The 25,941-nt window shown below is 36.2% G+C and overlaps 2 protein-coding genes across 2 annotated transcripts; both read right to left on the reverse strand.

Moving 5' to 3' along the window:
• Positions 1 to 2,916: 2,916 nt before the first annotated feature.
• On the reverse strand, positions 2,917 to 4,575 carry LOC143304509 (glutathione S-transferase-like). Its single transcript, XM_076626985.1, has 2 exons — positions 4,200 to 4,575; positions 2,917 to 3,172 (listed from the first exon to the last, which is right to left on the reverse strand). Exons 1-2 carry the CDS (start codon positions 4,434 to 4,436, stop codon positions 3,005 to 3,007), a joined length of 405 nt encoding a protein of 134 aa, XP_076483100.1. The 5' UTR covers positions 4,437 to 4,575; the 3' UTR covers positions 2,917 to 3,004.
• Positions 4,576 to 8,957: 4,382 nt separating this feature from the next.
• Positions 8,958 to 25,788, reverse strand: LOC143304510 (hematopoietic prostaglandin D synthase-like). The gene is made up of 3 exons (XM_076626986.1): positions 25,623 to 25,788; positions 10,772 to 10,930; positions 8,958 to 10,102 (listed from the first exon to the last, which is right to left on the reverse strand). The coding sequence occupies exons 2-3, from the start codon at positions 10,911 to 10,913 to the stop codon at positions 9,927 to 9,929; spliced, it is 318 nt and encodes a 105-aa protein (XP_076483101.1). The 5' UTR covers positions 10,914 to 10,930; positions 25,623 to 25,788; the 3' UTR covers positions 8,958 to 9,926.
• Between the last annotated feature and the right edge of the window lie 153 nt (positions 25,789 to 25,941).

Genomic DNA, 25,941 nt, shown 5'->3' on the forward strand with positions numbered 1-25,941 from the left:
GCACTTTCTATTTAAGTAGGATAGACATATTACCGGTATTTATCTTTTTTCTATAGCAATGAAATTGTTTATAAAAAAGTTTATAAGAAAACTATCAATTAATGCAAACAACGCATTTCAAAATATTAATTACATTCGCACGATTCGTTATCTCTAGTATTAATTTAACCATATGGTTCTATACACCCAAGACCCTCTAACAGTAATTTAGTACCATTACTAGTCGTATGTACAATGTATGTTTGTAGACAACTTTCGTAAGTACAAAACATTCAGCATGATTATATATTCTTCCAAACTTAAGAAACATTTTCTACTTGCATACTTAAATTTATCGATCAATTATGAACATATGATAACATTTATTTCTTTCAACTACTAATTTTCAAATCCTCTGCTGTTCCGTTAATTGAACGACGCGCCGACTTTTCGTACAAGTATCTTGTATCTTATCTGTATTATTTAGTTATCAATAAAGAAGAAACATTTTCTAATTGTATACTTAAATTTATCGATCAATTATGAACATGTAATAACATTTATTTCTTTCAACTACTAATTTTTAAATCATCTGCTGTTCGGTTAATTGAAGGATGTCGGCTTTCTGTAGAAGTATTTCATATTTATTATTTAATTATGAATAAGGAAAAAACATACAAAATATAGTTTTTAAACGGTTTATTATTTATAAAGAGAAACTTTGATTTAGGATATATATGCTATATATATACTATTTACTTACAATTTTTTTTTTAAGACTTCAAAGTCGAAACAAGCACAGGAAATTTCCAAGCCGGTTAACAGAAACTTGAATGAGACAAAAATAACCTTTAGATCTCTATATGTTCTTCTTCCCCTCTGTTGCTTCCATGTAACTCTTATCCTATTGGTGGAGCTGTGCTGATATGTGAAATTATGACTACATAAAAACATCCGGAAAGACTCATTGAATGATTTTATAGTTTAAGGTTAATAAATTTCCATAAATTAAAATTGAAAACTTATGAGAACATGTTTTCTGTAACAAAACTTAGTAAAAACAAACTAGTAAGGTTTATAGATTCTTTAATGATTATGTATGTATTCATAAACTAGTTCGATAAACATCGTTCGATAAAACGTCGAACACACACAACATTGAAGCGCGAAATTTCAAATTCAAGGAAAGATAAATAACAAATATTGCGAACAAATGATATTAAATTTACAATAATCTCATGTAAGAAAAAATAAAAGGGATAAAAGTAGTACAGAAGATAGAAAAATCTATAAAACTGGTGGCTGGGAAATAGAAAATATATAAATTTATGTTATTAGAGTTTAGTACTTCTGTCGATCAATGTGTTACGACCGTTCGCGGAGAGACGCAGTCGCAGTAGCGAGAGGCGTAAATTCTCGCTACGATTCGGTGAATCGACGCCGCGAAGTAGTCGTTCCCCTGTTTCGGATAAGATAAGAGGTGGTTAAATGAATATGACACAGTATAGTAAGTTATATTTCACCGTTTATTCCAACAACTTATAACGAAGGCAGTTACGCTGGTGCGTATGTACCAGATTTTTTTTTTTATTTATTTGTTGAAATTACAATCAATTCTCGCGTTGAGAATATGTACGAGATGAATGAGTGACTGATCTGTGGGTGTGTCCTACCCGATGGAAGGATATTGACCGTTCGAAGGATGTGAAATCAGAACTGTCTTGGGAGACGATGCTGTCTCGGAGGAAAGCTAAGGATGGGTGTGTCTAGCGCACGGGACCATCGGATTTGTAGGTGACGATTTTAGTTAGGAGAGTGAAGGAAGTGGCTTCGTTGTTAATTGGTTAACGAAGGGTCTTAACCGCCCTCGAGAGAAAGTGGTTAGTGGGAGGAAAGTTGCAGCATACGTGAGAAAAACTAACTTTCCCTTGTCCAGTCGGAGTAGACAATAGTCTTTGGAAATTCTTCGGAAACAGACGTTTGTTTGGTTTGAAGGACCTTTTCTAGGAAATCTATGAGATTTATGGAAGGTACTTGAAACTATAGAGGATACGCTGCGAGTATCCGGTGACATCTGGTTGCCATATTGCTCGCGGTGCGACGTAACAAAATGGAATAGAAAGATTATACCACAGACGAAATTATACTTTATACTTTATTATACTTTATACTTTATTATTACATTTTAACGTTTTAAACGTTTTAACGTTTAACATTCTAACATTCAGTTAGAACTTTGTATTGATTAGAGATATTGTAACGATCAGAAATATCGATACATATATCAATACTTTTACCTCGAAATTCGTAGATTCGTACTCTTCATTGTCCATACAAATTGTGTCATATATGTCCAAACCAAATTTAATTTACGTGCATTAACGTTTTCAAATCCATTTTTTATTTTCAAAGAACATCATATTTGTACTCGGTATTGCCAGTAAGTATCATGAAGAGACGAAACGAGTATCTCGAGTTAAGTATTGTTTAAAATAGTATATAGACATCTAGATATAACATTCAATGATTTTTCCCTCACTTATTGTAAATTATTGATATTGTAAAATTATAATTGTAAAATTATATAGTAAATGATATTGTAAAATTAAATAGTAAATTCACACGATGTTCAAATAATTCGAAATAACGATAGACCAAAAGCTGTTTAAACGAGACACAAGAATTAATCGTGCATTTTATTAAAAAGTTAAGTACGAATAAAAGAAAGAAAATTTTCGAACTTTTTTCGAAAGAACATACATTTATTATACAACATACATACATTTATTATATATTGTGTTCTTTCAAACACAATAATACCTTCCATAAAGGAGCACAGCTCAGATGAGACTTTTTATAGTTAAACTTTTAACGTACTCATAGAAACGAAATTTTTTTTTTTAAATAGAACTGTTACATTTTACGACACATATAACATCGAACATTTACCAACATAGCGATGCCAGCGTACATATATATATATACTGGTGTACTGGTCATCTTTTTTCCACACGTTTTTAGCTTTTTAACTGTTGGTGAATGGGCGCCTAATCAGCCAATCAGAAATGGCCGGTATACTATGAATCCTTCTCTTCAATGCTCGAAGAGCTGGATATTTATCTAAAGCTGATGCCCCAAACATATACTCGTAATTTTCAAGGGCCGCTGTAAATACGAAGTCCGCCCATGTCGTCTGAAAAAAGGTTTGTATACATTTATTTTGTACCTCCTCTATTAAACAATTTTTTTAATTTACCTTGAAAAATGTGAAAAATCGAACTCTTAACTAAAGATCACTAGCTTTTTAGGAAGAATTTGGATTTTTATTTTATTGTCAGAATTTAATGGATAATTTTAGAAACTTCAACCTTTGGAGGTATTTGTTAATTAAAAATGACAAAACTGGTATTATGTAAAAAAGAGTAATGTGTATCCTGAATCAATGTCGAATGGAAATTAGACAGTTCTATAAAAATAATCCTTCTCACGATTCCACAACTTCATAGCTTAATTAAATACAATTCTTCGGCGATATAATTACTAATACATTTACAGGAATTGTGTAATATGATAAATATCTCGTTAAAGAAATTGAAATCGTAAACTCTAGATTCTAGTATTCTTTCACTTTCATGTTTCCTATGAGCCCTTCAATCGCTAAATATTTTGCAATGAAACACGTATTATTAAACAACATAATCATACTAAATTAATTTAATGTGACTATTTATTATTATTATATAATAACACAGTGATGAAAGAAATAAACTGGTCAAGTAATCTAAGGAACGATAATACGTATCTATGTCAGTGACAGTGAGAAAAATTCAGATATCTGTACTTAAGTGATTACACTTGTAAGTATCATTATATATTATATAAATATGATATTTCGAATGGTATCATTTATCACTCATTAAACAAGAGTGTCATATCCAGAGAAATGATTTTACATATCTTAATCTTTGCTTTGATTACGATAGTAATAATTTCTATCAAACTTGATGAGGAAGATACATGAATAATTATCTAAAAGCTGAAAATCTTGGCAAATTCGTTTGTACATAAACTAACAGGAGTGAATTTTAAAGATACACTCTGCTCTCAACAATTAAAGCTGTCTTGTCGCAACAAAGTTTCAATAATTTTTTATGGACAACATGGCCCAGTTTGCACAAAGACTAAAAATTTTAACATTAAATTTGGATAAAAAATCTTACGGTAGAAGGAATGATATATCCTTTATTTTTGCCAATAATCTGGTCGAATTTAGTCAAGTAAAATGGTATTGTTTCGTTCAAAAGTTGATTCTTCCTCGCTTCCTTCTTTTCAGGATTCTCCTCCATGCGATAGTAGCAGATTTCTGAAACGTATATGAAACCAACCGTTACGTTCATTTGTGTTTTTCCCCCCAAACGAAGAGAAAATAAGTTGTGAAAGAAGGAGTAGCCTCTCATAGTACCTACAATTTCTTCATTCTCTTTGCTTTCTTCAATATTGCCTCAACAAGTTCCTGTGGTTCACGATACTTGAAATATATACAATGTTACCAGCGTGGAAATTGTCTTGGAAACTTGGAAAATCTTTCAAGAGGAACAACATTGCTAACTGAGATTCGAATTCGAGAAAGGAAAGGTAAGTAAATCCTTGCTTCTACTTAGAGCTTTTTTATTTACTTCTGACGAGTAAAGTACTGTTATTAAAATTTGATTAAAAGTACCAAGAATGTCGAGATATAAACAACCATTTGTGGAAAGGTCAGGAGAAGCAGAATTATCGAATAAACGTTATATAACTCTTAGTGATTAAGTAAGAGAAGAGAAACGAGAAAAAAGTCTTTTATCTAGGTCTTAATAAAGTATACTATATTTATCTCCATATCAAGAATAACAACAAGATATAAACAGTCTTCTAGAAATTGAGTAAATATTACATAATTACATCTTGAGCACAATATTTTGCGTCTTAGCTTTTGCTTAATCATTATGATAATCTTAAATATCTGTAAATTCTTCACAGATTCTTTGCATCTTCTATACAGGTATCTCATGATCATGTGATAACACACAGGAAGAAAAAATAGAGGAAAAAAGAGCGTAAAAAAAGTTGCGTAGGAGTATCGTCGCACTACATCATTCGACAATTGATGCACGTCATGGCGATCGTCACGGTTTAAAGCAGGTCATCAAAAACACGTTTGTTATCGTACGGAAAAATCTGCGACGTTCCAGCTGTTCAGGTGCATCGAATTATGAATCATCGGCAGTACGAAGCAAGGCGAGGGGCGTAAATAGAGAAAGAAGAGAAGAGAAGGATTCGCATAAATGATAAAATATAATCGTTCGTTCCTCGTCGATGGCGGATGGATGGCTTTAATCGTGGACGATACCGATACGATTATATTTTATACATTTGAAACAAATATAAAAGACGAGCAAAAACCAGAGATACGATCGTTATGATATTATTCAATCGGTAGCCTATTTACCTCGTTTTTTGTTCACCTTCTCTGTCTAGTAATAATTTTTCGATTCGACTGGCGTGACGTTACGTTGGCGGTGTAAAAACACGATTTTAAACACCTGCAGATAGTTGCATGAGTTTCGAGCGATTCCATTCCCTTCGATTTATATTTGTGCGATCAACGCGCGGATCGTTAACGCATTATGCAGACAGCAGATGTTACGTAATCACACATATCGTAATTGGAAATTAGTAACGTTATCGCGTACCAGGATCTTCCTGTCTTTGATCATTGAGTAACACTTTGTTGTCCTCGCTCCTTCCGCGGATAACCAGCGTTTATCATATAGAGACAGGGATTTGCAAAGAATAAAAGTTGTAGAACGTTGAAAGGCGTTGAGAGAAACGTGATGTTATCCCGTTATTCGTTAACGCAACGCAGTTAAAAAAAATCCCGTAGGAAGATTACGATAATAGATAACCTGAGTCGAGTGTTTGTCGGGGGATCTAAAAGATTCTTTCGAGTTGAGCGTCTGAGATTGCAGAGAAGAAAATTTGGAAGCCATCGAATTCGTGATGTCGATAGAAATCTTTAGTTGAAATCGTTGTATCATAACGTAGTCTGCTTATTGTCGATAAGACTTTACTAAACTAAAAGTGACTACTAAAAGTTTCTATCCTCTAAATTCTATCTACGATTCTATAATCTAAAAACTGACTTTTGCAAACAAACTGTAACATTCGCTTAACGGAAAGACATACGTGTAATATCGTGATGTAATATGTTTACAAAAAGTGGACAATAGAGATGTTAATCAGACAGAAAAGACGGTTGTAGCTTAACTTGAACTATTCACACCAAACGTACAGAAAACAGCGCAATCCACACTCTATCGGCAACGCCACTCGCAACCTCCGTCTCCGCTCAACTCGCACTCGGCTCCTCCGCTCGCACTCTGCTCCTCGACTCGCACACTCTGCTTCTCGACTCGCACTCTGTTTCTCGACTGCCCCTTTCTGGCCGTTGTCGCATTCTGTTGTCCTTTTCCTAGGCCCACCGCACACGTGTTCTGCAGACGCTCGTAGCCAGGGTCACGTAGGTCTTTTCCACGAAACTATGCACTTGAAAAGACCGATGACACATTGATGGGCCCGACGGCGCCTCGGCTCTCGCGACACTGTTCATAGTTCGCCCGATATTTCCCAGGCCTTTCGTCCACGATACTACATTCGGCCATCCTGCAATAACATCTGCCCTCAGATGTTGCCTTTTATCTCGCTGTCATCAGATGCGTCACTTCGGCGTTCAGGACCCAAGGCTTCATAAAATCGAGGTGTGTGCGGGTCCTTCCTTCGGTACTGCTTCACACGCTTTCTTCTTTTCTTGTAATTTCGCAGGTTCCCTTCTAGCTTACCTATGTTTCGCTCGGTTAGGCTACAGTCAAGGCGGTTGGATACCACGTGTTCGACCTTTTCGCGTAACCCCTTGAACCAGAAGTCCTTCTTGACCATAGCTTCTGTTTTGGTAACCTCGAAATGCCCACGCTCGTGCGCTTGCCTGACTACCTGAGCCCGCATCGCCTTCGATACTACTATTAGCACATCGTCCTCACACTCCTTATACGAAATATTGTTTCTTACTACCTGCCCATCGGCCTGACTGCACGTTGCGGCGTCCAAAATCCTACGGACTTCAGTGTCCTTGTTCTGTGCCCTTCTCAACCGTGCAATCAGCCCGTCTTCACTCTCCGTTACATACATAGTGCTCGGCAGGGGGTTCCTACTCGGAGCATCTACATGCTGCATACTTTTCCCCGGCCGATGACACACCTGATACTTAATCTCGCCTAGTAACAAGGCCCATCTAGCCACACGCACACACAAATCTTTCTTTCTAACTACACCTATCGGACTCGCATACTCCAAGTCTGACGATTTGATGACACCCTCGTTTATCCACGCTTCCATCAGATCATCTACTTCCTTTCTTTCCGACGGCGCCAGTCTTCGCGGTCTTCGCGCTACCGGTTTGTCGCTTTTCAGAACTATTTTCGCGGTTATCCCGACGTCTCTCTTCTTCTCCGGCCTATACCCTTTAATAATATCCCGAATGGCTTCACGGTAATGAGATTCTCGTACATGTGACAAGTCGATCTCGTCGGATTGTTCTATCGCGTTTACCCTCAGTACATCCGGCGCGTCCTCGTGACCGTCGGTCTGATCGTCGAGTCGTAAAAATGTCACCTTGCCCCGTTTGACTCGCAACTCTACCTGGTCTAAAAAGTCGGTACCTAAGAGTAGACTGTGTCTTGTCATTACCTTATTCGAGACAACATGCAGAGTGACAGTAAAGTCGCACCCGTCGACCGTCATTACCCTTGTGAACTCGCCCCAGGTACTATTGCCAGCGGAACCAAAACTTAAGTTTGCAGTTTCCCAGAGGTGGTGATCCTAACCTCACATACTCATCCGCTCGTATGAACGTAAGGTCACTACCTGTATCCACTAACGAGACAAACCTGCAGCCATCTATCGACACGTCCTTCACGTACTTTTTCCTCTCCGGTCTTGAGATTACGTAAGTCTTTACTTGTCGCGCTGTACAATTCGCCGCCACATGTCCAAGCTTGTTGCATTTGAGACACCTAACACCTTCTCCCCTCTCCGGACACTTAACACTTAGATGATCCTCACTACCGCAAAATGAAGCATCTTCTTTTCTTCATTGCATCTACAGATTGACTGGGCTTCCCGTTCTTCTGGGTTTTAGCCGGCTTCACAATCGACTTTGCTCTGCGCCTCTTCTGCTCTTCGTACATCACTAACCTCTTCCTCAACCCTTTGATTGACGTAGCGCCGTACAATACAGCCTTATTGTTCTCGTCGTCGATTATTCCATCTACTATGTATTCCACCTTTGCTTCCTCCTCCATGTCCACATGGCTGGCTATTTCGAGCATGCGGTACATGTAAGCCAAACATGCTTCATCACTCTCCTTTTTTGTTTCTTCAAGTTTTTGATGAACTTGCCTACTGTTGACTTTCCTCGAAAATTCTTTCACTAGCCCCCTCTTCAACTCATGCCAAGTCCTGGCATGACACTCGAAGCTTGCAAATATTTTCGCTGATCCCTTCAGCAGCTTCCTCGCGTAGACTGCCTTCTGCCCATCCGACCACATGCACGTATCAGCGACTTCCTCGAACGACTCGAACCATCGTTCGACATTTTCACCTTTGTCGCCACTAAACGACTCTAATGCATCTTCGACGTCTCTAAAACTCAGTGTCGAACCAACACATGCCCTTCGACAACATTCGTCACGGTCCTGATACACCCTTCGCGTACCTCTCTTGTATCCTTTGGCGTTTTTTCTGTCATCTTCATCCTCACTTTCGTCGTCGCTTTCTTCTTCCGACGATATGTCATTACCATCCATGGCCGCTCGTAGCCGTGCGCGTAATTCTACTTTTCTTCCCGTCGTTTTTAAACCCAAACTAGCGAGGCGCTCCTTCAACTCCTTCGTATTCATTTTCTCAACATCCTCATCTTCGTTGCAATCACGCTCAGCTCTCTGTACATTTTCTAAATCTCGTTGACCGGTTAGCTCTTCACCGCCCGTCGATCCCTTACGATACGATTGTCCAACCCTACACGCCCGATTCAGCCTTGCAATCAGCACTGACCTCGCACCCGATATAGGGAGGTTCATTCGCGCGAGCTTATTCCTCAGCTCCTCCAGCGTCGAACCCTCTTCACCCGACAATCGTTCGTCCCCGACGTTTGCCATTTTTCACACTACACAAACTTAAACAGTCAACGATATCGTCTTTTACCGCACCGCGTACCGGTAAATTCACAACTAGCTCGAATAGCTCTGTTAAACCGTTTCGTTTTCTGTCTTGTCCAATCCCGGACGAGCCCCCAAAAATATGTAATATCGTGATGTAATATGTTTACAAAAAGTGGACAATAGAGATGTTAATCAGACAGAAAAGACGGTTGTGTCTTAACTTGAACTATTCACACCAAACGTACAGAAAACAGCGCAATCCACACTCTATCGGCAACGCCACTCGCAACCTCCGTCTCCGCTCAACTCGCACTCGGCTCCTCCGCTCGCACTCTGCTCCTCGACTCGCACACTCTGCTCCTCGACTCGCACTCTGTTTCTCGACTGCCCCTTTCTGGCCGTTGTCGCATTCTGTTGTCCTTTTCCTAGGCCCACCGCACACGTGTTCTGCAGACGCTCGTAGCCAGGGTCACGTAGGTCTTTTCCACGAAACTATGCACTTGAAAAGACCGATGACACATTGATGGGCCCGACGGCGCCTCGGCTCTCGCGACACTGTTCATAGTTCGCCCGATATTTCCCAGGCCTTTCGTCCACGATACTACATACGTATCTTGTTTGTACTCGTCTTTTCACAATGAATTCTTGAACGTCTGTCTCTGTGGTGAGACAAATGCAAAGTCATCTCATCAGTTACTCACCTTGCTTCAAATCTCCAAGAGTATCGACGAGCTCGTCGCATATCATCGCATCCCATTCGTCCTTTCCCATTAGATCGTACTTCCTCGCCAAGTATCGCGCCACAGCGTTACTCTGCGCTACCGGTTTCCCGTCTATCTCCAGCACAGGCAGTTTTTTATAAGGCATTGCTAAGAACAAACATGGCTCATATGAACACTGTGTAGAGGGAAACGATCGATAGGAAATCACAACACAGCTTCCGAGGCCGTTGCGTTCTTGTGAATAGATGAATCGAAATCATTTCGGTTTTAATCAACATGGCCTAGTAAAGAAATACAGAAATGTCAGAAGACTATGCTGCGTAAAACTTTTATTATACTATTTACGATAGAAATGTCGCAACGGAAGATCGAATTTTATGTCTGCTTTGTTCTTTCGACTTTTTAGCTGTGTTCTTGTTCATTTCCGAACTGATTTCAATTTTTTATCCTTTTTTTCCGACAAGTCCTAAAAAGTTTTTAAATTAACGAGAAACGTAGAAGTATTTTTGTATTCCTATTTTAAGTCACCTATTTACGATTTTCTCAAAATATTCGAAATGCTTCGATTCATTGAAAACAATAAAGATTGCAACACAAAAATTCGAGAATCGTAAGTGAATTAAGTTGGTATTCGATAAACACGATATTACGGAAGCAAAACTTAATGAAAAGTTCGACTTTATTCCGTATGAAATTTTACTTTAAGTAAGTTTAGCCTGCACGTGAAACGAAAGATTTATATACAGAAAAGTTTGAGTAAATGGTAGATATCTGAGAGTTGAACGATGAAAGTAAAAATCGATTCTTCACGCTTACAATCCTTGTATTCAGGCCAGAGTTCTTCGGGGATCCTCTCGTCGGTATACTCGATGCCAGTATATGCAAATATATACCGTATATGTTCGGCACGACCACGGGCATTGAAGTAGATTAGTTTGTAGGTATGTCCGTCGCTCATTTTCCTTGCTCTGTCAACTTATCGAGAAAAATGTTACAATTAACTCGTGTAATTAACAGACTGTGTGCGTGTTTGTGTGTATAGAGAACAATTTATTTATAGATGGAATAATTCGTATAATTCGCAAAATAAATCATTTAGAAGGCTGGAATATGTGTTTTTGAAACAATTAATTATGTCGAAAAATATTTCAAACGAGATATAATTATGAAAAAAATAATAATTAAATGTATGTAAATGTATGTAATAATAGTTAAATGTATGTAAATGTAATAATTAAATGTAATTAGTTTCTTTTTACGCACGCGATATTATTGGCGATATATGAAGGTCAACTTTATTTTTTTAAATAGATATATTTATACATATATTTATAGATATAAATACATATATTATATAGATATAATAGTATATATAATATATGTAATAATATATATGTCGAGTCTGAATATCCGAGTCAGAGCTCGAGGCGCCCTCCCGGGGAGGGCTCGCGGGAGGTAGCGGTTCTGCGTTGAAGTTCTCCATCGTCCGGTCGCGCGTGGGGTACCTTTATTGTCGATAGTTACACTAGTGACGAGGGCCTCAGGCTTGATAGCGAAGCCGCGGCCAACGGGAGGACTATCATATAAAAAGCAACAGGATACACGAAATAATATAATTCTGACTAGGACAACATAAACGCAAGAAGTGTTGATATTGAAAAAAATATTTAATTTTGTATATAAATATTTTCATATTTAAAAAAGTTTCCGGAAGCAGGAAGATTTACAAACAAATAATATCATAAACCGAATGTTTCATGATCCTTTTCTAATTAGAGTGTGTGACAGCATGTGAGAACGTTTCTTAAAAATATGACTTATTGCAATTACTTAATCGCAATTATAAACGATTAAGACCTTCTCGCAACGAGGCAATCTATCCAAAGTATAAAACTCGTTATACTTGATGAGAAAACAAATCTCTACTTAGGTTTCATTTCGTTTCATCGCGTTCATAAAAAGTGAATTTGTATGAACACATCGTGCAATTTAGTAATTAGGACCGTTGATCTCGCTGCAACATAGATGGATAGAAAAAAGCCATTTAAAATGATACAACGTCGGGAAGACAATTATGAAAATTATAAATGGAACACAAGATAAAATTGTTTAAGATTAATTCTTCTTTTCTTTTTTTTTTTTTAATCGCAAGTGTTTGCAAACGAAGTTTCAATCTGTTTACAATGATAGCAATGAGAGGAGGATGTCTATGAAAGTTATAAATGCGATATTGAATAACATTTCTGCGAGTGGTTTTGTTTTTCGTTACAAATGTTTTTTAAACGAATCTGTAATCTGTTGGAAACTACGGAACAGTAACGGGACGACTGATAGGGAAATAAAAAAGATCGCGTTTTATTTGAACAGACAAATCTTTGAAATCTATTCGAAAGTCTATTTGAAATGGTACGAGCTTGAAAAGAACGGTGAATACTATAGAAGAAGGATTAATTAAAATTCTTATTAATCTGTACGCTTTGTATATTAAATACCTTGATCGATGCCAAGATAACAAATTATTATACGAAACAGTGAAGTATCCACGTCTGACATTAATATTGAGTATTACCATTACTGTAATTTAATTTTTAACCGATCCTGAAAATTCCTTAGAACGTAAAAAGTATAAAATGTTACTGTGCATTTCAAGATTAAATGCACTGTAATTTAGAAACAGTTATGAAGCGGAAACAAATAATTTATTCAGAATAAGAATTCTACGTAATCATGTTAAAAAAAAAAACGTACTTATAACGCGTTTAAACTCCAAATATGTAAAGACAATAAGGGGAAAAAATTAAACGAAGAATCGTATTTTTTGTAAATTCACACAAGATTTTATCCAAAAAAAATTGGCCTGTACCAATATTTTTATTTGTCGTTACAAGTTACGAGGGTATTAAAAAATTGGCCACGAATGTACCAGAGATAAGAATTTATCAGACTTGCTCTCGTAAATTTCAAGACGTTGCATCGGATATTCTTGACAATCTTTGGACAATGGCCTCGATATTTCGCAGCTTCTATCCTCGAAGTGGTAGAACTCGGCGTTAAAAGCGACAGAACTGGAGAAACCCGGTGACCGCGAGCCTTTCACGCTCTCGACAGATTTCTCATCCCTCGTAATCCTCCCGGTGTCACCCAATTTCCACCCTCGTATTGCGATTTGTTGCTTCCAACGAGGCGACACCTTGTCTTGTGATTTCCTTTTTCGTCGCGTGAAACACGACCGAACACTTGTTCAAACACACAATTCATATTTATCTAACTCTACAAAACGCCGTGTCATTGAAACAGTAGCATTCTTTGGCTTTTATGTAAATTCCAATAAATTATGATAATGTTCGTGGAGACATTATTGCTACCTATTTTATCTGTCGTGATCCAAATTGATTTGTGGCTACGTATGTATATATATATATATATACATACTATATACATACATATATATACATACTATATACATACTGTTGAAGTGATTACCACTTCTAAGAAAACTCTACATCTGGCCTTTTTAGTTTTCTCAAGCACTGAAGCCATCGACAGCGCGTAGACAAAAGACTGCGACGAAGTCAGGCCATAAACAGTAGACAGGCGACGTTGGCTTCGGGGTTTTTCAGTTATTAGGTAACACAGCTAGCGTGCGGATCTGGACCAGCTCAAATTGTATTTTTACTTATTACACTTCTATTTAAATATATTTTCTACCTTACAATTTATCCACGTGTTTTCTCTGTTTACACACCGAATAACCTCAACACATACTATATATGTATATATATATATATATATATATATATATATATATATATATTTGTATTTTCTTTTGTTCTTTCTTTTTAATTTATGTGATCTGAGAATTACATTTCTGAGAGTTCGGTGAAATTCGATGCTTTATTTTTATCAGTAGAATCTTCCTTGTCATTGTCAGAGCGCAGACGTTTACGCGTTTACGGAAAGTTTAAGGATACAAAAATACAGAAAAATGTAGAAGATATGCAAGAATATGTAAAATATCGAAAGTACAGTACTTCTAATAATACTTAGTAGCATGCTTACAAACAAATTTCTTTTGTATTTCTTGAAATTGCGGAAAGATTCGCGGTAATTATCGGATTTTTGTCCTCTTTTATCTGCTTTTTTTATTCGCAACTTATATGAGATATGAATTAATATTCAACGACGTGCGCTCTGTGCTACGAAATGAATTATCTCGCGTTAAGACTGCGGCAATTCTTACGTTTGATATTTCATTTAACGAACAGCCGCGCGTTCCTGAGTTTAAAAACCGCCACTCTGAACTTACGCTGAGAATAATATCAGGAAAAGCGAACGAGAGATGATTAGAAAGAAAATGCGAGGAGCAGCGAGGGGGATATTACTAGACTGCGCTTTTTTGTGCAAGTATAGCAGGATGTTTGGGAGTGTAAAATTTTAACGAATGCGTATAATATGAAGAAATATATGAAATATCCAAGGTATAGTTTTATTAAACTTACTTTTTATGATGCTTCGTAGGTAAAACAATTTTCTATCCAGATTCCACTTTCTCAATTATATTTTCAAAAATGCTCGATAAGGAGTACAATTTTCTACCCAGGTTGTACCTTTCTAATTATATCTTCCAAAATTCTTGATAGGTGAAACAATATTCCACCGACGATTTACTTTTTTAATTGTATCCCCCAAAATATGGACCTGCTTAACGTTTAGATATTATTATTTTTTTCGTTGTTACTTGATACGGCTAGCAATTAAATAGTGAGAATAAGAAGAATTGGAAGTGCCATTTTCGAAAAAGAATTTTGTTTTTCCTTGAAGAGGTTGTTTGTATGAAGGTTAATATCACTAAATATGAAGGGAAGTGTAATCATAATAATTCGTACAGTTTTTAACGTTTCATACGTGATATAGGTTGTGTATGATGTATGTTATACGATTAGTTCCCTAAATTAGACTGTGTGCACCATGTGCCAGCAAACTCCCTCCATTGTGCTTGAACATGTGCGTAGATAAATCTGCCTCAATTATCCCATCAGATAAGAAAATCTCTACTGACCTTCTTAAGCAAACTACATAATGGACTTACATATCTTCTCTTAAGATATAAAGAAGATATTTTTTTTATCGTTAATTAACAGATCTTTGAAACGATAGAATAGAGATATCGTAAAATTATATAAAGTATTATAATATGCGTAATAAATAAGTATCGTTATATTTTTCTAATAAATAACATTCCCATAAACAAACAATTTCTCATAAACAGTCGTTTCCCAGAAAACTTTAGTTTCGATACTGGCAACTTTATCTACTTCCGCTCTTCAATTATGAAGGATTAATCTTTACGAAACTTTTGGAACGGCTGAAGATTTCTCACGATGAAACGCGACGAATTCGACACAAACTACGCGGAAATAAAGACAGCTGCGATGGAGGATCGCGGGATTCATATTAATTAGTTAATCTGTGGCAACCATTATATCGATTCGTTACGTTATTGCGACAGGCCACGCAACATTTTATTGCTTCTGTTTCTACAATTTAATTACAAAGTATTCAATTTCCCGTTATAAACAAGGAAGGGACTGCAAGTTTGTACAGCTTTTATCAAGATTACGTGCCATTGAACATATCGATTGATTGACTTCTCATGTTTCGTATTAATCGACATCCGATATAGCTGTGGGACCTGGAATATTGAAATATTGGGAAGTCAGTTATATTCAGGTGTTCTATAGATTTGACGTATAAGCCTTGTAACATGTACTTCTTCATCAGACGTTTACGAGATACTGAACGATGGCTACGCTTGTAGTGTCCAAAAATTTTACGTCGATTTATAATCGAAGATTCGATCAAACTATAGATAGATTTGAATATTCTAAGAATTGAATTTAATATTAAGAATTTTAGTTGTATAGATCATCGACGAAAGTCTGTTACACGGACCCTTTCAACTGTTCTATACACACTTCTATTATATATTTTATTTTTTAAAAATAACGCTTTGGCATGATCAAGGATCGGAAGTATAAAAAATAATTGTGACAATTCGAGCAGTGAAAGCCTCTAGAGTAACACTATATTGGTCTCTATAGCGACATTGTGGTACCGTGTCATTTTCAAAGTTCTCAGAATTGGTACTGTATCCGATTTCAATGTTTAATATTCTTCCCGGTCCCTGGAAGAATTTCTTCAAAACTACGTCAACCCCTGAAGAATCAACCAACAGTTTCTCATAATGCCGTTTTATCCACATCCTTTGAAACTCATGAAATTATAGAATCCAGATAGAAAAAGTAGAGACGAGGTAAACGCGAAGCTCATCCTTGGAATTGCTTGTCGTGGTGATAATGTTAACAAATAGAATTCGATAACGCAAATTCATTTGGGAAAAGGTGACAGATGAAATTCGCTAACGCAACGTTGCCCGTTAATGGGCTAAGAATTACGCTCCATGGGATCGCTCACTGCATTCTTCGAAACGACCCTCGTAATCCATAGGCTCGTAAACGGCTTCCGTAACCGTAACGAATTTCAATCTTGTTCACGGATCTCTGACCGCTCGTTTCGAGGGTAACGGGGGGGTTGCGTGTTCACGTGCGTGCAACAGAAGGTGTTATCGTGATTGTAAGGCGTGCTGGAGCAGATAAGTCCAATATGCTCGCGGAAATCGTCGAGATTCATTGCCCAAAGCTGGCTGATAGTCGAAATTAACTTCGCCTCGTCCGATTTCCGCGTTCACATCGCTTTCACGATGGTTAGGCGCTTCTTCGTTCGTTTCTAACGCTGAGTTTTCCCGTGTCGCAGTCAACCCATATTTGGATGTGTGTACACGTTGCACAGAAAATGTGGTCGGGGGTTGAAACGCGGACAGAATGGAAAACGGACTATGGGAAACGCCGAGAAAGAGGCGTCGATGAGTTGAAGACACGTCGATGCTGAAGTACACGTGTATCTCGCGTCTTATAGCGAAGGAAGGATACGTGTGAAATTTTAGAAAATATTGGTTGGAAAATGTTCTAACGGACATTGAAGAAACGAATTTAAATTGTAAAAAGAAAAAGATGGTAGCCTAAAGACGTTCCGCTTTCTGTCCCATTACGGAAAACTGCAAAAGCTATGTATCTTGAGAACAGATAAAGTTAAGAAATGAAAAGGAAAAATTCGATTTACTATGTATTTTCGCTATATTTTATATTTACTGTATATTATCGGAATAGCCATCCCTGATTCAGAAAATCAATTACATATATCCCTTGGCGAGAGGGAGTGAGAATTAATCCGATTAATTGTAATGGTGGATCAGCTGGATCCTCATATTCTGAACGTCCAGAGACTCGCTAACTACGAAGCAACTGGTCTGTTTGTGACGCCTATCAATTGTTTGCTAGAGATTAATCTGCTGGTAAGCAGCGTCAAAATGCGACGATAACTAAACCGTCCGAAGATCGAATTATAGCAAATGAAACGCGTCTCTGCGCTAGTCTGACCGATTAACAGGGCCTATGGGGGTGGCTTTCAAATTTGCAAGCAAGGAATTACCGTGTAACGAGCAACTCGTATCGATTATTCAATGGGTTCATATGGAGGCGAATAGAAACTCGAACTCGAAACGTTTTCGACTCGACGCTGAGTATCGCGTTCATCCTTTAAATGCTACTTCAACATGGGCAAACGTTCATTTTGGTAATGTCGAGTTTTCTCATTGAATAATCTTCCGTTCGTCGATTTTACACGCTTAACCGACTAGATAAATTTGATGATTTTAAGCAACGTAATTAATGTAATTGATTAATTTTTCTTAAAGTGTGAACTATGGATGAAAGATTAGAAACCGTGACATTACAGAGTACAAAGTCAGAAGTACAGGGGAACTTTATATTTTTCTTCACTGCTGATTAATTTCTTGCTGAACGTGCAACGACTCGGGAAAACTGCCGTTGCCTGTTGCAAACTGATCGTAACGTACATAGATCAAGGAACATCACAAATTTCACTTGACTACTTACGTTCGTACAACGAAGAATCCACATAATACAGTACGGCTAATATATCACTATAGAAATCGGATGGTTATACATACGCAACAATTTGGAAGAGGATATTTGCTTTCGGGTTGGGAATATCAGGGAATAGAATTGTTATTATGCGAATGACTGACGTTGATTCAATGTAATTAGTTAGGAGTAGAATTACAGTAGAAAAGGCATCAATACGATGGAATTGCACAGTTATTGTAAAAAAACAAACGATACTACATAATATATTTAGGTATACAGAAACAGTGACACTTCTGTATTGTCAATTATGATATAATTAAATGAGATAATAAGAATAATTGTAAATGCTATTAAATTGTTAAATTTTAATAATTTCCAATTCATCTTCGTATCAAAGCAAATACGAACAATTTACAACGTTGCTAGTTATGACAATAAATTTCTATTTCTCGTGTCAGTAATTTCAAATGTCGTTGGTTGCAATCAAAAATCTGTCGGCGGAAAATTTTCACCCAAGCTTCGACAAATAAATGAAACATCGTATTATTCTCGGTCAATATCGAGTCACTTTCGAGATTACACGAATAAAATTTAAAAAACTTTTTTGATGAATTGCTCGTCGAGGCATCGTTCTGATGTCGATATCGCATTAAGCAACTCGAGGATCGAAGTCTTGGTAACGAGATTGTCGCGTCAAAGACGAAGCGAGGCCTATTACCCAGGCGATGATGGAAGCTATGCAACTATAAAGAATACTAGCGCCTTTTTCTACGATTTTACACGACTCGATGCCAGTCGAAGCTCTTGGAAAATATTGCAACAAAAAGTCAATATATAAAACAAAAAATAGGAGGTTTTTCCTTAAAGCAATTTAATCACTGTCCACGCAACTTTTATTGTTCTCATCTAGAACCGAGCAAGAAAAATAACTATTTTATTTTTATACCTTCTCTATATTGGGATTGTAAAAATTTGTCTGTTTGAAACGCATTGGAAAATTTCGTCGAATTATAAAGTTACACCGTTGGTTGTCACCATAGAATCGATTTTAGAATGGATTTTCAAATAACGTAAGAACGATTTTAATGAAATTTTGAGAGTACATATGTACGTACATAGAGAAGCGAATGTAGTTCACACTCATTGCTACTAGGAATATTTGTGACCTACATAGGTTTCAGGGAAAATAAATGTCTGTTGCAAATAACACTAATTACAAATTCTATTTTTTCAAGCTTCGTGAAAACTCACATGAGAAATTAACCTGTCGAGATTCAGCATTTTTATATAATACTATCTTGACAAGTACATTTTACAAACAAACGAATATTACTAATTCGATACGAATAATTAATTAGTTTTTCAAGTTTTCTAAGATAAATAATAGAATCAGACATTATTCCAATTTCCACGAAGATCCATTGAAATATAATATCAGAAAATGATCTATTAACAATTTCAATTTTATTCGACGCTACTATAACCCTTCGCAATCGAGGGCTCCGCTAATAATATCAAATAAATTAAATAATTAATAAATTAAAAATTTAATAAATCAATAAATTAAAAATTTGTCCTTAACCTGTCAAATCATAATTATCTCACGTATTCTTGCAACGAACAGGTAAGATACAATCAGAAAAATAAACCGACGTATTGGCCGAAGATATATTACACTACCAAGCAAAATCGTATCGCACTGCGCGATGATAGTGAGTGAGTGAGTAGGTGATGAGTGATGCGGCTATGACTCTTCATTCTACGCATATATTTAACCAATTATACGAAAACACGTTCTTTCTACTGAAATTACTTGGAGTATCTGGTAATATGAATAAATGAAACCTTCGAATGCAAAGTATTAATATTATTAACGAAAATTAGAAATATAATTTATCAAACGGGATACGTGTATATAGTAAACCAAAGAATACAATGAATTATGCAATAACGACAGAAAAATTAACAGATATGACCAGATCTAATTGTTCAACCACTATACCCCTACATGTTCGAATCCTTGGGCGAACACCAGCAAACAGTTCGATCGATATTTTTCAACCTTCGAATTAGCTGTTATAACTAAAATATTTTCCATCGTTACAATGCATCCTGTCCCCAATTACATCGTTAATTTCGTTTCCGAGGTTCCGCTACAATACTTCGCAACGAGCAATTCAATAATTGAGACAACGACTCGCGTGATGCGCAGCAGTACGCTGGCCGTGAATCAATTGCATCGGATTACCTCGATTAATACGATTTTCTAGGACTACGCTGTAATGTCGAGTTAATTAATACGATAAAGTGCAATCGCGATCCAATGGAAACGCCTTCATTCTTACTTTTTCGCGCGATTTCACATCGGAGTCTAAGGAAAACGAGCTGCATCTTGCGGCATCTTGCGGAAAAACTGAAATTCATAGGACACAGGAAACCTGGTAAACAATAAATACGGCATGGTTCCACGATATGGACGCAAAATCAATGCTAATTCGATTGGCGGCTGGACAGGTCGAAGCATAGAGCTCAAAGTGTTTCCTCAAAGTATTTCCGTTCCCTCATCCTCCCTTCAATAAATCTTGTTTCTCTCTCTCTCTCTCTCTCTCCCCCTCTCTGTCTCTTTCTCTTTCTCCTCCGAAAACTTGATCATCCGATTTGTGTAACAGAGTTTATTTTGTCTTTCTGTTAATAATCTGTTAATACCAATAAGTTGCCTAATCGCGACACTTCTCGAGAAAATTTCTTTTAATCGCAAGGCCGCATAATTTTGACGAAATTCATGTGAAAAGAGTGTCCGGAATTAGGATGAAAAATATGTTTATATTTCATACGTGTATATGTTTCAAAATAGTTGCAATATAGAAATACCTTGTTTGTAAAGAAGGTTAACTCTATTGAGATTAATCGTTTGGTTTCTGAAGAGTTCAATGTGAATAAGGTTTTACGGTAAATTGAAAGATGTAAAAATACGCGCGAAAGTGTACAAATATGCAAAGTCTAGCAGCTATTAATAGTTCAGTAAGTAAAATAAATTTCTGTCTAGGTTCTTCTCCTTCGTCGCGCTCTATAAAAACATAAATTTAAATAAATATCAGCAGTGAGTGTAGCGATTTAGTCGATCGGATCTTAGAACGAAAAAACTTGTTTGAAAATGGAATCGATCAATTTAACTTCTCACTGGCTCACTTATCAGTGTTTATGTAACTCTTTCTCCCATTTCCTCTGCGTGAAACATGCAGCTTGGGAGTTTCGATTCGATAAAAAGTTGCGACTCTGAATATCCTTTGATCGTAAATTGAAGCATGAAAATATCATATATGTCGTATTTCGCTCTGAAACTGGATGAAAGAGGGAAATTGACTTGGTTCTTTCGCTGTTCCATTTTTTTCTTTTTTTCTATCTTTCGGCTATAGAATTACTCTGCCTATGGTGAAATTTGTAAAATTTAGTTGAATGTTACTAAGAGATACGCGATTTATCGATGGAAAGAAAGAAGAGAAATATTCACTCGTCGAAAGCTTAGTAGAAGAACGTTTACTTCGCAGATGTAGAACATTTATTTCGGTTACCTATCGGTTGTATCGTTATCGACTTGCCAATCATGAAACGCAGACGCCACCGGCCAGTTTATTCAATAATAAATTATCTGACGCGTCGATTGATCACGAACACATGCTGTCCACGAAATTGAATTGTGTTCCAATCTCTGCATTATAATGTTTATATATATGTTTATGTTTATATATATGTTTTGTAAGGATTCGTTTAGTCGTAAATATGGTTTAGTCGTAAAACAGAATTTTTACACTCAACTCGATTCGCGTAATGGAAATCATAAAATTAACAAAGGACAATTGCAGTTAGATTTAAGATTAGGTAAGTGGCGAATAATGGCTCGTATAATTGATTCTTCTCTCCTTCTTTGAGGATATCTTCGCCGCTCTATAGCTTCTTTATTGTTGCAAGTGTGTAACCTTATTTTGTATAAATTAGATCAGTAACGAGGATTTAAGACGAGGATTAATTTAATAATAGCATATGAATTCTTTTCATTGAGATTTTCACACGAGAAACTGATCAGCCTTGTGAAAAATATAAAATTAATATAAAATTCCTCGATTTAATTATTTAAGTATATAATTAATATTCAGCATGCTAAAAAACGAACGATCTATTTTTCCAAATTTGCAATTATCTATCGCAAGGAATTGTAAAAAGTCACAGGCTCCAAGGTAAATTTTCAAAAGCGTTTGTAATTGTTTTCTGTTATTTTTCTCTGTGCTTGAATTTATGAAGGTGATCAGCGTGGCTCCTGAGCAAATTAAACTAACAGAATGAAATACTTTCAGTATACAATTTCAATATTTTAATATATGATTACAGAATTTCAATATTGAAATTTAAATTATTATTTAGTGTTACGCCGTAAATAATATCAATGATACTTATTACGTAAAGTACGAAGTACAAATCAACGTATATTATTGAAACTCTAAAATTGAGTAACTATTGCTGTACCAAGAATACTAATTAAGAGTTAATCGCATGGATCTGCCTGAGTGACTAAGGAATTTAACAATAGAAGATTTTTAATCGAACTTCTCTTTCAAGCTGAGTTGACCGTGATTCAATTCACGAATATCGGAGAGGAAAAGTCGTAACAGTCTTACAGTTTCGATTCACTTTCATTCGCGGCTGCTTCGAGAACTTCCTGCTGGTTCATCCATTGAACCTCATTCTTCGGCGTTCTTTCAATCCCTCGTCTTCCATAGACAAGTCGTAAATCTTTCGAAAACTATTAGCTTGTCCAAAAAGTTTCTTTCGTTTTATGAGGAAATAATAGACGCACAACGTTTTTTTGTTTTATATTATTTTGTCGAATTACGTACGATCCAATTTGTTCTGTTGAGATAAATTTCACAGACTTGGTTTTACGTTTGTACGAAGGTGCATCGTTGTAAAAGACACGCTTGCGAAAGAAAGACACTTTCCGGACAACCTAATACTTTCTCTGTTCGTAAAAATTCTGTTCTACGTTTATTTCGTTCTTTCATATTAAAGGAAAGCGATACTGATCGATAAGTTACTTGATACCGTTTAGTATGTGTAACTGGTTAAAGTATAGTACAACTGGTTCTTACGAGTTTCGTAGCATTCAAATATTTAGTGTGTCTCATTAATCGAAAATGTATAATTTTACAATGTACATTTTAAAATGTACAATTTTATCCTACGACGTTCTTCTTTTTGGAGAAGATAGATTTGAAATACTTTACGTCAGAAATTTATAAAGGTTATACGTTTGACAAAACCTGTTGCTTCGCTGAAAATAATACTTGGTAGGATATTCTGTCAGCCAATTTTTTTAAGAATTTTTACGATTTTGTTGTCTCAGAGTCATAACTTTACAATGCTACAACTATACACAATTGCTTCATTACGATATATGGGATACTTGTATAATCAATTATAATCATGAAGATAAAGAGTAGTAAATGGTATAATTGAAAAACACGATTTTGTTAATGTAACTTTATCGAATAATGTTAAAAAATGACTAGAAGTGATATTAATAAGTACCTTTTAAAAATATCTGAAACGAAGATTAATGGAAATGCAGTATATATATCGAAATAAAAAATATTGAAAAGTCCTCTGAGCTGTCTTGTTATTTTATAAATTTTTATTATAGATACTATACGAATTTCCAACTATGCGAATAATTTTCCCATTTAATTTAGGAAAAGTTTCATAAACTAAATATATTTCATTACGGTATATTTAACTCTATTTAATTGCATTTACCTATATTTAGCTATGTTTAATATAGAACACCCGCGTCCCATATATAATATAGTTTATATGTAAATATAATACAGCTTCATTGACGGTATCCAAAAATTTTTTTTTTAGGCACGGATTGGCTTGGTCTTTGATCAGAACGTCGGCTATTATACTCGATAAATTTTCATTATCCCTCGTGTCATCAATTTCGCGGCACGGAAATTCATCGTTGCTCGAACCACGCGAAAAATATCCAGGCCAAAGGAACGAACGAGAGAGAGAGAGAGAGGGAGTGAGGGGGGGGGGGGGGAGGAGGAAATGGAAGAAGAAAAATGCGAGAGAAATAAAAGGGAGGAGACCGAAAAGAGAGCTGTTCGTATTAGGTCGGTGAGGTACGTATAGACGACTTTGAAGTGGGTACATGAATAAAAAATATGCCGCTAACACGCGTCGACCTATTTCGGCTTCTTTCTTCTTACTTTCTTGTAACCATGAATATTAAAACGCGTATAGTTCGTGAAATGTTAAGGGCCAGTTATCGAGTAGAAATTTTTAAGGAATTAATCGATACATCGATTCTGTTTTGTCTTTCGCTTTTCTTACGAATTTCAATAACTTTGAAGGAAAGCAATCTTTCGTTTATATTTAAATTTAATTAGAAGCATCGTAATTTAGACAAAAATTATGTTCCATTATGTAATATGGAAAAACGTGTAAAATATTTGAGGAATAGTACTCGATGTAATATTATCCAGTGCTATTATCGAGTATTATTTAAATTATATCTATAAAAATATTAATTTGCATATTCAACCTACAGCTTAAGCGATATACAAAAGTATTAGAATACAAAAACATTAAGGGATTAATAAACATGAAAGTTTATATTATGAAATAATTCATCTCTTCTAGGTGATGCTTTTAATATGTTATTAATCATGTCAAGTACTGTTTTATTATTATGTTATGAGATGTAAATGGTGGGTGGGAATGACAGGGGATGAATGGGACTATATCATTGAGCAGAACATTTTGATAAGTTACGACAAGAGGTATTTATAACTTCCAGCACTAAGTAATAGTACAGTAATGCATGGGAAAGATAAAATGATGAACATTGTATTTTTCTTATTGTACCTTAGAAGTTTGAACAGTGTTTATGATTTTTTTAAATGACCAATATACGTAATCGACATATACAATTCAAAATTCTTTCTAAAATCAAAATGTAAGCACAAACACTTGCGTCTATCAAAAATGTCAAACTTCTGATGAAGATTCTTTCCACAAGTGAAACACAAGCGAGGAATTGAAACTTTCATTTCACTTTCCAATCCTAAACTTCACTTTTCATTCACTGCCAGAGCAACAAGTTCAGAGGATTCATTCATGCCTCGAAACAGTAGAAAGTAGGGGAAAAAGAGCGGGCACAAAGTGGGACAAAGGACACGTATAAATTAGAATATATTCATTTTGCTACGATTACTGCACAGAAAATAATCGATTCGAACTGACCAGCAGTCTCCTCGTATTTAAATTGCTACAATCAATCAGATCAAATAAAAAAGAATCGGACAAAGCTAAGGAAAGGACCGAAGACGCACAAAAATCAGAATAAATTTTATAATTATTCGATAGACAATGATCGAGCGAAACTCAACGTCGATGGTCTTGCGTATAAATTCAGTAAAGGATGGACGATGCAAATTTATCAACAGTATCCTCGCATAAAAGTTCCTCACCTTTTTGACCAAGTAAGAAACCACGCGAAATGAAGAAAAGAAATTACACACAGAAATAAATTAGAATGATTTCTTGTAACTACATTTAGCGTGACGATGATTTCATAGAAGATATAGTGGATTTAAACTCACCGATGTCACCGAACTCAATGTCTTCACGTTGGAATTCCACCCTTTCGAGCAGGTTGGATAAACACTCGTATTGAGCGCAACTGGTACTGAGCTGTGGCGAAACTAAGGTCCTGGTGCTCCTTCTCCACCACTTGTTCGCTTGCCAGCAGTTTCCAGCTATGTCGAGCACGATGCGCAGCCTCGAATATTTATGCAACCCTCCCCACCAGCAGGACGAGCTGTTCGAAACGAAAATTGTTTCAGGACTCGGAAGGTTTTCCCCTTCTCTTCCGACATTCACCTATCCGCGCTTCGGCTCGTTTCCTCCCCAGCCACCGAC

This window comes from Bombus vancouverensis, unplaced genomic scaffold, assembly GCF_051014615.1.
Source record: "Bombus vancouverensis nearcticus unplaced genomic scaffold, iyBomVanc1_principal scaffold0038, whole genome shotgun sequence".
In the NCBI taxonomy this organism is placed as follows: domain Eukaryota; kingdom Metazoa; phylum Arthropoda; class Insecta; order Hymenoptera; family Apidae; genus Bombus; species Bombus vancouverensis.

Coding starts and splice junctions, on each gene's coding strand:
- LOC143304509 (XM_076626985.1), bottom strand. CDS start 4,436: ATGAGAGGCTACTCCTTCTTTCACAACTTATTTTCTCTTCGTTTGGGG. Junction 3,173..4,199: donor GATATATCATTCCTTCTACC/GTAAGATTTTTT, acceptor ACCTTTTTTCAG/ACGACATGGGCGGACTTCGT.
- LOC143304510 (XM_076626986.1), bottom strand. CDS start 10,913: ATGAGCGACGGACATACCTACAAACTAATCTACTTCAATGCCCGTGGT. Junction 10,103..10,771: donor CTGGCCTGAATACAAGGATT/GTAAGCGTGAAG, acceptor GTTTGTTCTTAG/CAATGCCTTATAAAAAACTG.